The sequence below is a fragment of the Calypte anna genome, chromosome 9 (genome assembly GCF_003957555.1).
Source record: "Calypte anna isolate BGI_N300 chromosome 9, bCalAnn1_v1.p, whole genome shotgun sequence".
Classification (NCBI taxonomy): Eukaryota; Metazoa; Chordata; class Aves; order Apodiformes; family Trochilidae; genus Calypte; species Calypte anna.
Window position 1 is genome coordinate 16,341,203 of NC_044255.1, and position 12,263 is coordinate 16,353,465.

Below are 12,263 nucleotides of genomic sequence, written 5' to 3' on the forward strand. Positions count from 1 at the left end.
TGTCCCCCCACACCATGTGTGTGTGTCCCCCCCGCACTCTCCACCCGGCCCGCTGCCTTCCTTTGAAGTTCCCCGGCGGGTCTCCCACGCTCGCCCCGGGCCCCCCGCGCCCCGCAGTCACCGGTACGTTCCCACCCGCTCACTGCCGCCCCCCGCCCGCTTTCTCCCCCCTCCCCGCCCGGGTCCCGCAGGAGGGAGGGTGGCGCGGCCGGGGCTTGGCGTGAAAATGATCAAGGGCCGCGGGCAGCGCCGAAGCGCAGCACCCGTCTGATGCTGCCCGCTCAGAGGCCCCGTCGAACAAAGGCGGCATTGAGGCCTCGGCTGCGCCCCCCCCCGCGCCCCCCGCCCCGAGCTGGCATCTTGGCGCGACATTAATGAACTCGCCTGTTTGTGCTCCCCCGGCCCCTCTCTCCTCCCACCGCCTGGGGGGCACCGTATATATCCATCCCTCCTCACCCGCCTCGGGCATTTCGGGGGCTCCCCCCTTTTTCCCCCTTTACCCGTCCTGGGATGGAGCGAAAAGGAAAGAGGACGCAAGGTGCTCTCCTCGGGGTCTGCCTGGTTCCCTTCGTGCTGCTGCTGCCTCTGCTGCAGCTGGCAGGAGGGGCCTCCCTGGGCCAGGGACTGTACCCCATGCCAGCCGCCGTCCTGCAAGGTCAGTGGGGCAGCGGGACTGGGACGTCTGTGCGGGAGGGTTTGGTTGTGATGCGCCCGGGACTCCTGGGTTTGCTCAAAGGAAGCAGGGGGAATAAGTGCAAGCAGGATGCCCTGGTTCCTTGCAAAGTCCCTCAGCCCCCAGGAATGCTCGTGCTGCCTGGACTGGGTGGCAAGCGGTGTCTGTGGCACTCCGGGATGGCAGAGCAGCAGGAAGTGGTGTGGTTCTCACCCCATGGTTCTCACAGGTACCTATGCCAGCCTGGGAGACTCTGCCAGGGTACAGCCAGCTGGAGTGTGGCTGTGGGTGGGTACAGTTGGGCACAGGTACTGGCATAGGTGGGGATGCACAGACAGGGCACGCAGATGTGGGCACACAGACTCTGGCACATGGAAGCATGCACTCATGGTGTATGCACAGGTGTGCACAGAGGTGCACGCACACAAACACACATGGGCACATGCGGGCACACCTGCCAGGCTCAGCCCCTGCTCAATGCTCAGCTTGCACACACGTGTGCTCACAGGGACTCTCTCTGCACTGAGTGAGCACACACAGGCCCGGGCAAACATCCTCCCCATAATGTGTGCACCAGGGAGGTGACAGTCATGTGTGTGACCCTAGGCAATGCCAACAGTTGTGACAGGCCATGCCCAACCTGACTCCCACCACAGAAATACTGGAGCATGGGCACCTGCTGAGCTGAGAGCACCCTGTGGCCACAGCGGAGGCCATGGTGGAGGGACCAGGGAGGTCTGAGCACTCTGCCTTTGTCCAGCAGCACTGTCAAGCCGGGGGACATTGGTGCTGGAAGCAGCATTGAGGAGTGCACTGGTGGCACTGGAGAAGGCACTGACCGAGCAGCAGCGGCAACGAGGTGCTTGTGGGCTCTGTGCCCCCTGCCTCTTCTCCCCCTGTGCCAACCTCACCCACCACTGCCCATGTGAGTCATAGTCCCCCAGGGCCCCATGGCCCCATCCCCAGGAGACTCTGCCCAAATAGAGACCAGGGCCCCTACCCACCACCCCATGTCCAGAAGAACCCACCCAAATATGGACCCATGCCTGGACATCTTTTCCAAATATTTATTTGGGCCCTTAGCAAAGCATCTCCCCATCCCCTAGAAACCCTACCAAAATGGCATCCCAAGAACCTACCCAAACAGGACTCTCTCTCTTATAGGCTTTACTCCTATAGGCTTTACTCAAACAGTGCCCAGATTCCCAAACATACCCCTAAGCACTAGACACTCTGCCAAAACATCACCCAGAAACCCTACCCAAGCAGTTCCCCATCCTCTCTAGGCCCTACCCAAGCATCACCTGGAACCCGAGCCAAAATATTGACCGATCTGTTGCCGCCTTCCCAGGAATAGCCCCAAAACATATCCCAGCACCTGGGAGACTGTACCAAAACATGCCAATATCATGCCCTCTTCCCACCCACCCCAAAGCTGAGCCTGGGATGTCTGAGGCAGAGGTGGGCAGGAGGCATGGAGGACATGGGGATCCCCATGGCCCTACTGTCCTTGCAGCGCTTGCCGTGCTCCCTACTGTGCCCCCCAACTGCCAGGACCTGCTGGATGCCCAGGCACTGCTCAACCTGCCCCAGCGCAACTGGGCTCTCAGCCAGGCCTGTGCCCCTTACCAGCATTTGTGCCCACCTGAGGGGGCCCAGCATGCCTGTACCCTGCTCACCACCCGGCTCTGCCACCGCCGCCTCCAGGAGTGCCGTGAGTGGGCACCTGCATCGTCCCTGGTTCCTCCCAGAGAGGGGTCACCCTACAATAAAAAATAGGGCATTTTCAAGGGACATCTGGGATTGCCTGGAGGGATATGGGGCACTGGGGGTGGCATGGGGTGATGGGATGGGAAAACCCAGGAGCTGGGAGTAATGGGGGACCTCTGGTGCAATGGGAGATCGGGAGAGGATGGAGGGATCTGGGGTGAGATACGGAGATTTGGGAGATGGAGGCATTAGGATCAATGGAACAAAATAGGTGGGGATGGGGCATTGAGGGGTGATGGAGAATTTGGGGAGGGAGAGGGGAGCGTGGGGGAATGGGGCAAGTGTAGTGATGGAGAAACTGGGGACACTAAGGCATTGGTGGTGACAAGGGCACTTGGGGTAGGAGAGGAATGCTTGTTCAGGATGATGGGTATCTGGGAAGCACTGAGAGGAGCTGGGGGTAACTGGGGACAGCAGGGACATGATGGTGATACTGAGAGGGAGTGCCCTACATGCCATGAAAACCTGTCCCCGCAGGGATGGCAGCTGCGGCCCCGGGCCTCGATGCAACAGAGGAGGCGTCGATGCCAGGTGAGCTGGAGCGGCCCGCGGTGCTCACGCCACCTCCCCACCATGCTGGCGGGCGCCCCCAGCCCCCTGGCTGCCTGCTGGGCTGGGGGCAGAGGTTAGCGTCGGCAGCTGCCGGGCTGCGGGGTGCCCCCAGCCCTCCGCCCGCTTGCCTCTGTGAGCACGATGAGGCTTGACAGCACACCCGGCATGGCTTGACCCCCCCCGGGGGTCACCCACCACCACCATCCCCCCGCCAGCTGCAGCCACCCCGTACCCACCTGAGAGGTGGGGTGTCCTGGTAGTGGGGCTTCAGGACACCCCTCTCACCCTGGCTTTGTTCCCCAGGGAGCTGTGGGCACCGTGGGGGTCCACAGCTCAACACCACGGCCCCCCGAGGACGGATCATGGGCGGTAGCGTGGCCCCGCCGGGGGCCTGGCCCTGGCTGGTGTCAGTGCGGCTCCATGGAGAGCTGATGTGTGGAGGGGTGCTGGTGGGACACTCCTGGGTCCTCACCGCAGCCCACTGCTTTGCTGGGTATGGCAGAGGGCATGGCAATGTAGGGATGCTGTCCCTGCAGGGGGAAGAATGGGGTGGCACTCTTGCTCCCTCCTAACTTGCTGGCCTTCACCCCAACAGGAACCGGAATGAGCTGGCGTGGACAGTGGTGGTGGGCGACCACGAACTGGGCAAGCTGGACACTGGTGAGCGGGCAGTGCCTGTCCGGCGCATCCTGCCTCACCCCAAGGTTGGTGGAGGTGGGCACCCTCCAAACTCCCTCCACATGCCTTAGGACCCCCACTGACACCCCTCCATCTCCTTCCAGTTTAACCCCAAGACATTTCATGGGGACCTGGCGCTGCTGGAACTGGCAGTGCCCCTGTCCTCATCACCCTCCATCAGTCCAGTGTGCCTTCCCAGCGGTCCCATAGAGCCCAGCCCTGGCACCACCTGCTACATTGCGGGCTGGGGCTCCCTCTATGAAGGTAAGTGCCACCCTGACACCGGCATCTGTAGGGCATCCCCTGCAGTGCCCTCTCCAGTACCCAGTGCCAGTGTACAGGGAGGGAATTGCAAAGGACAGGGGGGTGCCCAGTCAGAGGGGACTCCATAACAGGTGCCTTACCTGGCAGAGGGGCCAGCAGCTGATGTGGTGATGGAGGCTCAGGTGCCCCTGCTCAGTCAAGAGACATGTCGGGGTGCCCTGGGCAATGACGTGCTCACCAACGCCATGTTCTGTGCTGGGTACTTGTCTGGGGGCATCGACTCCTGCCAGGTAATGCCTGGGGCTGGGGTGCTTCCAGCCTCCCAACTCAAAAGTACCTCATAGCACACAGTTCTGGGCATGTGCTGCAGGCCAGCACAGCCCAGCAGTGCAGCTGGGATTGCAACCCAGACCAATGCATGCATACCCTCCCCTTGCAGGGAGACTCAGGGGGACCGCTGGCATGCCAGGACCCCTCCTCACACCGCTTCGTCCTCTACGGCATCACCTCTTGGGGTGATGGCTGTGGTGAGCAGGGCAAACCGGGTGTCTACACCCGCGTCGCTGCCTTTGCAGACTGGCTTAGCCTCCAGATGTACCGTGAGTGCCCTTGGCTATGCTTGGGGAGGGTCAAAGTGCTCAGGGTGCTGCAGGGGTATATCACCCCAGTGCAGAGGTGTTCAGCACCTCAGAGCAGCCCTGGTGCCCTCACAGCTTCCCCTGACAGCCGGGAACCAAGCTGCTTCGACCTGCTGACACTGGCCCAGCTGCCCCCCGAGCGGCAGCCACCTGAGCGTGCCCGACTCTGCTCCTTCTATGCTGGGTCCTGCCGGGCTCCCCAGGGCCGGGCTGCCTGTGCCCGCCTGGCTGAGGAGACCTGCCGTGCCAGGATGAGACGGTGTGGTGAGCCAGGGGTTCATGCCAGGGCAAGAGTGTGGGGAGGAACCTCATTTCTAGCTAGTGTGGGGCTGGCACAGTGCCAGGGCCATGGCTCTCCCACTGTGCCCACAGAGCTGCACTCCTACGCCCAGACCTTGGTGGATCTTCTGCGCCGTGCTGGGGACTTCATCCGGAACCAGTTTGACTTCTCCTTCCTCACCCACACCCTGCCTCAGCTCCTAAGCAAGATCTATGGGCACCTCTTCCCTCCCCGTGTCCGCAGAGATGTTCCAGGTACCTTCCCAGGCTGGGGCACCCTGTGTCCACTTGAGGTCTCATCAGCCCCCCTTATGCTGGTGGCCAGGGCATCTGCTCCCCTAACCCCTGTCCCTCCTGTCCCCTTCTTGCCCCCAACAGGCCTGTCCATGGCAGGGGATCAGCCGCGCCCCACAGCAGAGGAATCCCAGAGATCCCCCTTCAGGTGAGGTTGTGGGGGGATAAGGGGTCTGGGAGTAAGATGCCTATGAGCACTGACATGACTTTTTGGGAACAGCATTGGTGTCCTGCTCTTCTTTCAACCAGGGGACAGTCAGAGGAAGGTGGGCACAGCCCTGGGGCCCCCAGGTCCAGACAGATGCCACCAGGGGTGTCCAGGGCAGGATGTGGCAGTGGGTAGGGAGTGGGTACCTGCCTGAGCTTGCCCCCCTGTTTTTGCAGGTGGGAGGCTGGGCAGCCACCCCCCTTTGCAGGGCTCTTCAGGGCCGTGGGGCCCCGGCTGCAGGACTGGGTGGAGGCACTGAGGGCCATGGCTGGGGGCAGCCCCCCGTTACCTACCCCAGACAGGAAGCATCTCTCCGGGGAGACGTGGCTCTTCTTGCAGGTATCTGGGGAGAGACAGGCTGGGGGGAGGCCCTGCTCTTTTGATGACAGTGCCACCAGGGACAAAAGCCCATCTGTTCCCCCATGTTCCCTCCTGGCATCCATTGGGCACATCATCTCTTGTGCAGCCATGGAAGTGGCATCTCCCATTCTGCTATCACTGAGGGGCCATCTTACCCTTCTAACTGAAACCAGTGATCCCAGCCCAACCAGTGTGGAGCCAGCTGTAGGATCTGACCCAATGCAGCCACAAAGCAGTCTCATGTCCCCAACACCCTGCCTGACACAAGCCCCACTGTGCCCTACCACAGTGCATCTGGCCATGCCCATAGGTGTCCTACCACCCACTCTGCACCCCCTTCCCTTCAGCAGGGTGAGGAGGCAGTGGAAGAGCTGGTGGGACAGGGACGAGCCTTCCTTGCCCAACTGCGGGCAGAGCTGGACTTCAGCACTTCCCTCAAAGCCGCAGAGCCACAACAGGCACCCGGAGAGCTGGCAGGGACCCCCACAATGAGCCGTGAGCCCTGGGAGCCTGGGGGGAGCTGGGACCAGTGGAACACCATCATGGCTATTTGCCAGCCAGCTTCATGCGTAGGCAAAGCCCACCAGCCATGTCCCCACCAAGCTTTTCATGTTCTCCCAGTGTCAGGGTCTGCTCTGAGGGAGAAACGGGAGCTCATGCCAACAGAGGTGCCAGTGGTGGAGGAGGAGAAGGCAGGCATGGGCAGAGGTAAGTCCCCCACAACTCCTGGCCACTGTGGAATGCCATGTGCCACCATGGGGATGACGACAAGCCCAGCATTGCCTTCACACCACAGTCCCCAGGGCTGGTTGTCCCATGTCAGCAGGACAGCCATCTGCCATACCCCATGGAAGTCACATAAAACCTCTTTCCCTGCTCCCCTGGCATCCCTAGAGAATGGGTGCTCCTCCCCAGGGTGGGCAGCAGCTTTGTACCCACACAAGTCATCCCTGATGTCCCCCCTCCATCTCTCTCTTGCCCATCCCTGGGGCTGCAGCCTGCCCTGGCCTCAACGAGTCAGCAGTGCGGGTGGGTGAGGTGCAGGAGCTGTATGCCTGGGTGCTGCAGGTCCCTGAGCCAGACCTGGCCATGACCTTCCAGGAGGTGAGCAGCCTACCCACCTACTCCAAGCTCCCTGCCCCAGCAACCAAGCAGTGCCACCCCCCAAGACCATCACCATCCTCCTTTGCCCCCTGGCTCCCCTAGTACTCACAGTATTCCCATGTCTCCACAGATCCTGGTGGACTTGAGCTCTAAAAATGCCAAGGGACTGTACCGGGCCCACGTGCGGGCTGTGGTGGGGGGCCGCCCCACAGCCTTTGCTGCGTTGGTGGGGCTGGAGAATGACTCGCTGGCCCGCAGCATGCCCGGCCTTGTTGCTCTGGCACTTGAGGCGCTGAAAACCTAAAGATGGCCCCAGGGCACCATGCCAGCATGGGCATGGAACACTGGGGCAGGCATTTCTCATGTCCTTCAAATTCAGCCACTTCCCCTGCTCAGGCTCTTCCATCTCTATGTCATTCATGGTGTCTCAGTTCACCTCTTCCCACTAGCACTGCCGAACCTCCTCAAGGGCAATAGGGTGCCAAGAGGCACCTGGAGCACCTCAAACAGGCATCACAGCCCTTCTTCTCCACTGAAATCCCCACCTTGGCAAGCCCACACCCACCCCATTTTCCCCAGAGGTGCCTGAGCTGTTATTTATTTGTACAGAGAACAGTTTATTTTTCAATAAAGGGCTCTATTTTCCAGTATCTGGAGAGTGTGAAGTGGGCACTGTGCCACACATTGTGCAAGGCGGGTGCTGGTGGGGGTAATATGGCGGGTGCAAGGCGGGTGCCATGGGTAATATGACATCTCCTTATCATAGAATCATAAAATCACTTCAGTTAGAAAAGACCTTTAAGATCATCAAGTCCAACCATTAACTCAGCACACTGCCAAGTTCACAGCAAAATCAGGTCCCACTCCATCCCACTTCTCATTCCCCTGTACACCAAAGTGATGCCCTCAGCCTCAGTTCCTGCCCCTGGCACAGACTCCCCAGGCCCCCCCCATCAGGAGTCAGTCACCCCTCTTGCCCACTGCAGCACCCTTAGCACCGCACCAGTGCCCCCTCCTGGTGCCACTCCATTGGGGATCCTCATGAAACCTCTCCTGCAGAGGTTGAGCATGCCCAGGGCCAGCAGCAAGCACTGGGGTGGTGCCACTCCTGCTCTTGAGCATCAGTGGGGACCAACACTTCCTACTTGTGGGGAGCCACCCCCAAGCAGCATTCCTGGGGCTGCTGAGAAGTGGAGAAGGGACTGCTTCTCCCAGTGCCCAGCAATCCCCATGCTGGGGTGCTAAGGCACAGAGTGATAGGCTGACACTCCGAGGGCTGGGAAGGGCAGCTGTGCCTGTCCATCTCTTCTCCAGGCACGGGGGTGCTGGAAGAGAGGGGTGGGAGAAGGTATCTGGTGCCGACACCCTTCCCCCTCAGCACCTGGCACCATCCATCTCCTGCTCCATCCAGCAGCCGGACATCCGCTTGGCCAGGCCAGGCAGGGAGGTGGCCAGGGCCTGGCACTGCACGGGGGCACCACAGGCACCACATGGAGGACCTGCTGGGGAGGCTGGCACTGCTCGGGGCGCTGCTGCTGTCAGGTGAGTGGGGCCCTGGGGACTTGGGAAGGGGGTTGCCCCATTGCTGGGGGTTTCTGGGGCCCCTCGATGGGCTTGGGGCAGGGAGTTGCAGTGGCAGGGTTCAATGTCCCTGTGCAGCACAGACATGCAGTTCCTGGGACTTCTTCTGTCCCTTTTGTCCTTACACCACCTTGCCCTCACCAACCATCCCTGTGGCATGCCCACTCCTGATTTGCCTGACCCCACACCCTCAGGCGGGCTCTGCGTGAATCAGGAAGAGCGGCTCATCCACTATCTCTTTGAGGAGAAGGGCTATGACAAGGAGGTGCGCCCCGTCGTCTCTAATGATGAGGTTGTGGATGTCTACTTGGCCCTAACGCTCTCCAACCTCATCTCACTGGTGAGCTTGTGGGAGCCTGGGCACCACTGCCTGGAGCCCTGGCTGATGAGAACTGGGGATCCGGGGCTAGAGGGGAGTGCTGCTGGGCATGTCCTTGGCATCTCATTGCCCCATGCTCTCATTGCAGAAAGAGGTGGATGAGACACTCACCAGCAATGTATGGCTTGAGCATGTGAGTAGGGACAGGCATCATGGTATCAGCTGTGCCTTGAGGCATGGACAATGGCGTGATCCTGTGTGGTGAGGGGGTGACTCAGGGTTCCCCCCTTTCAGGGCTGGACTGATTACCGCCTGCAGTGGAACAAGTCTGAGTTTGGGGACATTGAGGTGCTCCGCCTGCCACCTGACATGCTGTGGCTGCCTGAGATAGTCCTGGAGAACAAGTGAGCCATGCCTCAGTTTCCTCTCCCACCCTTCCCCCTGAGGTGTCCCCAGTGCATGCCCAGGGATCCCCCTGCCCCTTTCCAGCCCAACTTACCTCTCTTCTGGCACAGCAACGATGGACTCTTTGAGATTGCCTACTACTGCAACGTCCTCATCTACAACACAGGCTATGTCTACTGGCTGCCACCTGCCATCTTCCGCAGCTCCTGTCCCATCAATGTTGACTTCTTCCCCTTTGACTGGCAGAACTGCACCCTCAAATTCAGGTGGTGGGGGTCTGGCTGGGGCTAAGCAAGCCTGGACAGCAGGGTGGGCATTTCAGGACCCTGTGGTGCTCACTGCTGCCAGCACCTTCCCTTGCTGTGAGGGCGCAGCAAGATGGGTGTTTGCAGGCAACTTGGTGACCCAAGTCCATCATGCTGGAGGTTGGGGGAGGGTGGGGGGTGGGTAACAAATGGCGGCACAGCCCCTCACTGCCTGTCATCCCTGTCCGTGGGCCAGCTCACTGGCGTACAGTGCCTTGGAGATCAACATGCACTTGAAGACAGATAACGACCCAGAAGTGGGCAAAGATTACCCAGTGGAGTGGATCATCATTGACCCTGAAGGCTTTACAGGTAACACTTTAGCTCTCTGCCATTTCCTGTGGCAGTGAGGACACCCTGTACAGGGCTCAGGGGCACCCTGCCATGGAGACATCTGAGAACCTGGAGCTTTGACACCCTGGCACCCATCCCACCAGAGCTGGCCAGACCCAGGACAGGGGGACTGCTGGTGGGCCTGGTGAGGATGGGCATGACACAGGTCACCTGTGCCACATATCATCCCATGTGACCCAACAGAGAATGGAGAATGGGAAATTATCCACCGCCCAGCCCGCAAGAACATCTACCCTGACAACCCTCCTGAGGGCAGTGAGCACCAGGACATCACCTTCTACCTCATCATCAAGCGCAAGCCTCTCTTCTATATCATCAACATTGTCACACCCTGCATCCTCATTGCCTTCATGGTCATCCTCGTCTTCTACCTGCCTGCTGACAGTGAGTGAGCTCTGCAGTATTTGCATTGGGAACTGGGGTCACCCCACAGGGCACCTCCATGTTCCACACCTATTCCAGGTCCTTGGACACAAGGACACCTCAATGCCCAGCACAGGGACATCCCAATACTGGGACACTCCCATGTGGGACACTATTACCCCAGCCAGGCACCATGGCAGGGGCACGCTTGGGCGCAGGATACCCCATGAGAAACCCTGGGGTACACCCACAATGGAAAACCCTCTATGAGACACTGAGAGGGGGACCTGTGGCAGGGGTTGCCCTGAGCTTACCTGCTCTCCAGGTGGTGAAAAGATGACCCTGGTGATCTCGGTGCTCCTGGCCCAGTCTGTCTTCCTTCTGCTCATCTCCCAGCGCCTGCCTGCTACCTCTCATGCCATTCCCCTCATTGGCAAGTGAGTCCTGGGTGCAGTGGGGACATCATGGGGTCCCAGGGTATCAGAATGCAGATCTGCCTGGGCCTAGCCCCTGTGGTGGTGTGAGCCCCAAGTCTGTGCCCCACTCAGGTACCTGATTTTCATCATGTCACTGGTGACGGCTGTGGTGATAATTTGCGTTGTGGTCCTCAACTTCCACTTTCGCACTCCCAGCACCCACATCATGTCTGACTGGGTCAGAGAGGTAAGCAGAGTGCTGGTCTGGGGTGGATGACCTGCTGGGTGCAGGGCTGGCATCATACTCCCACAGAGGGCATGAGACAGCACAGCCTTGGCACCGGGCTGTCCCATCTATGTCAGCCCAAGGGGCTGCACACCCGATTTGGGGGCAGAAGGTGGGAACGAGGTATTTTTGCACCAAGGGGATGACAGAGGGACCTGATACCAACTCCCCAGGTCTTCCTGGAGAGCCTGCCTCACCTTCTGGGCATGTCTCAGCCAGCTGAGAGCACAGCAGGTGCCCCATGCATCCGGCGCTGCAGTTCAGCCGGTTACATTGCCAAGGCAGAGGAGTACTTCAGCGTCAAGTCCCGCAGCGAGCTCATGTTTGAGAAGCAGTCAGAGCGGCATGGGCTGGCCAGCCGCACCACCCCTGCCCGTGAGCCTTGGGCCCTCCTTGGGGACATGGGGAAGGGTGGTATAGCAGGGTCTCTGAGAGGGAGGGCAGCCCTTTGGAGCCCATCTCACCACCCCCCTTATCGCCAGGTTTGCTGCCCATGAACACCGGAGAAGAGCAGCTCTATGAGCACATAAAACCTGTTATTGATGATGCCAACTTTGTCGTCAAGCACATGCGGGAAAAAAACAACTACAATGAGGTGGGGATCTTGGGTATGGGGGTGGCAGGTGGTTGAGAGCCCAGGGTGGCTCTCTATGACCTCCACTGCTTGACTCCTGGCTCCCTCCCTAGGAGAAGGACAACTGGAATCGTGTGGCCCAGATCCTGGACCGCCTCTGCCTCTTCCTCACCACTCCCACACTGGTGGTGGGCACCCTCTGGATCTTCCTCATGGGCATCTATAACCACCCACCACCACTGCCCTTTGCTGGAGATCCCTATGACTACCGGGAGGAGAACAAGCGCTACATCTAGGGGGGTCACAGGGATTTCCCATGTGTCTTGCTTACCTACCTTGCCTTGGAAAAATAAAACTGGGTGCTTCTCACCATGGGCCCAGAGCTGGTGGCTGCTCGCAGTATGTGTCCCCTAGACAGGGTGTTGAACCTGAGCATTGTGCGTGTGCCTTGGAGGGTGATGTCCACTAAGAGGATGGGTGCCCCAGTTATTCTGAGCACAGTGGTCCTCAGCTGTGGCTGGAAGGTGTATTTTCCTGAGGGGATGAGGTGGAACCAGCCCTGATACCTGCACTGATCTGGGCTCTTGGGTCAGGGTGGGCTGGGGAAGGGAATGGACCCCCTTGGTGCATGGCACCATCCCCTGTGGACCTGTGGCAGTACCATCAGTGCCCAGGTCACTCTTCCCTCATCCCCATGACCCCCACAGCCAGACCCATGAGTGTGTGCCCCTCCACACATCCCATCTTACAATGCCTAGCTGGGGGCTGAGGTGTCACCTTCTCCAGCTCAACAGTGGGACACCAGGGCTCCATTTTCAGGGGACACAGCTGCCATCCCCA

General features: G+C 60.1%; 2 protein-coding genes across 3 annotated transcripts; both read left to right on the plus strand.

Moving 5' to 3' along the window:
* The first annotated feature begins 510 nt into the window (after positions 1 to 510).
* On the plus strand, positions 511 to 7,251 carry PRSS56 (serine protease 56). Its single transcript, XM_030455858.1, has 17 exons — positions 511 to 655; positions 1,141 to 1,152; positions 2,190 to 2,387; positions 2,921 to 2,974; positions 3,299 to 3,488; positions 3,591 to 3,699; positions 3,778 to 3,937; positions 4,085 to 4,227; positions 4,377 to 4,536; positions 4,651 to 4,839; positions 4,948 to 5,109; positions 5,233 to 5,296; positions 5,533 to 5,695; positions 6,064 to 6,211; positions 6,344 to 6,424; positions 6,714 to 6,820; positions 6,951 to 7,251. Exons 1-17 carry the CDS (start codon positions 511 to 513, stop codon positions 7,122 to 7,124), a joined length of 2,259 nt encoding a protein of 752 aa, XP_030311718.1. The 3' UTR covers positions 7,125 to 7,251.
* Positions 7,252 to 8,254: 1,003 nt separating this feature from the next.
* Positions 8,255 to 11,795, plus strand: CHRND (cholinergic receptor nicotinic delta subunit). Of its 2 annotated transcripts, none has more exons than XM_030455859.1 (12): positions 8,255 to 8,362; positions 8,596 to 8,741; positions 8,869 to 8,913; positions 9,015 to 9,124; positions 9,236 to 9,394; positions 9,627 to 9,742; positions 9,968 to 10,168; positions 10,473 to 10,584; positions 10,696 to 10,810; positions 11,023 to 11,224; positions 11,332 to 11,444; positions 11,537 to 11,795. In XM_030455859.1, exons 1-12 carry the CDS (start codon positions 8,311 to 8,313, stop codon positions 11,717 to 11,719), a joined length of 1,554 nt encoding a protein of 517 aa, XP_030311719.1. In that variant the 5' UTR covers positions 8,255 to 8,310; the 3' UTR covers positions 11,720 to 11,795. The 2 variants fall into 2 exon arrangements, with proteins under 2 accessions (XP_030311719.1, XP_030311720.1); XM_030455860.1 differs by having other exon boundaries at positions 9,236 to 9,391.
* The last annotated feature ends 468 nt before the right edge of the window (positions 11,796 to 12,263 follow it).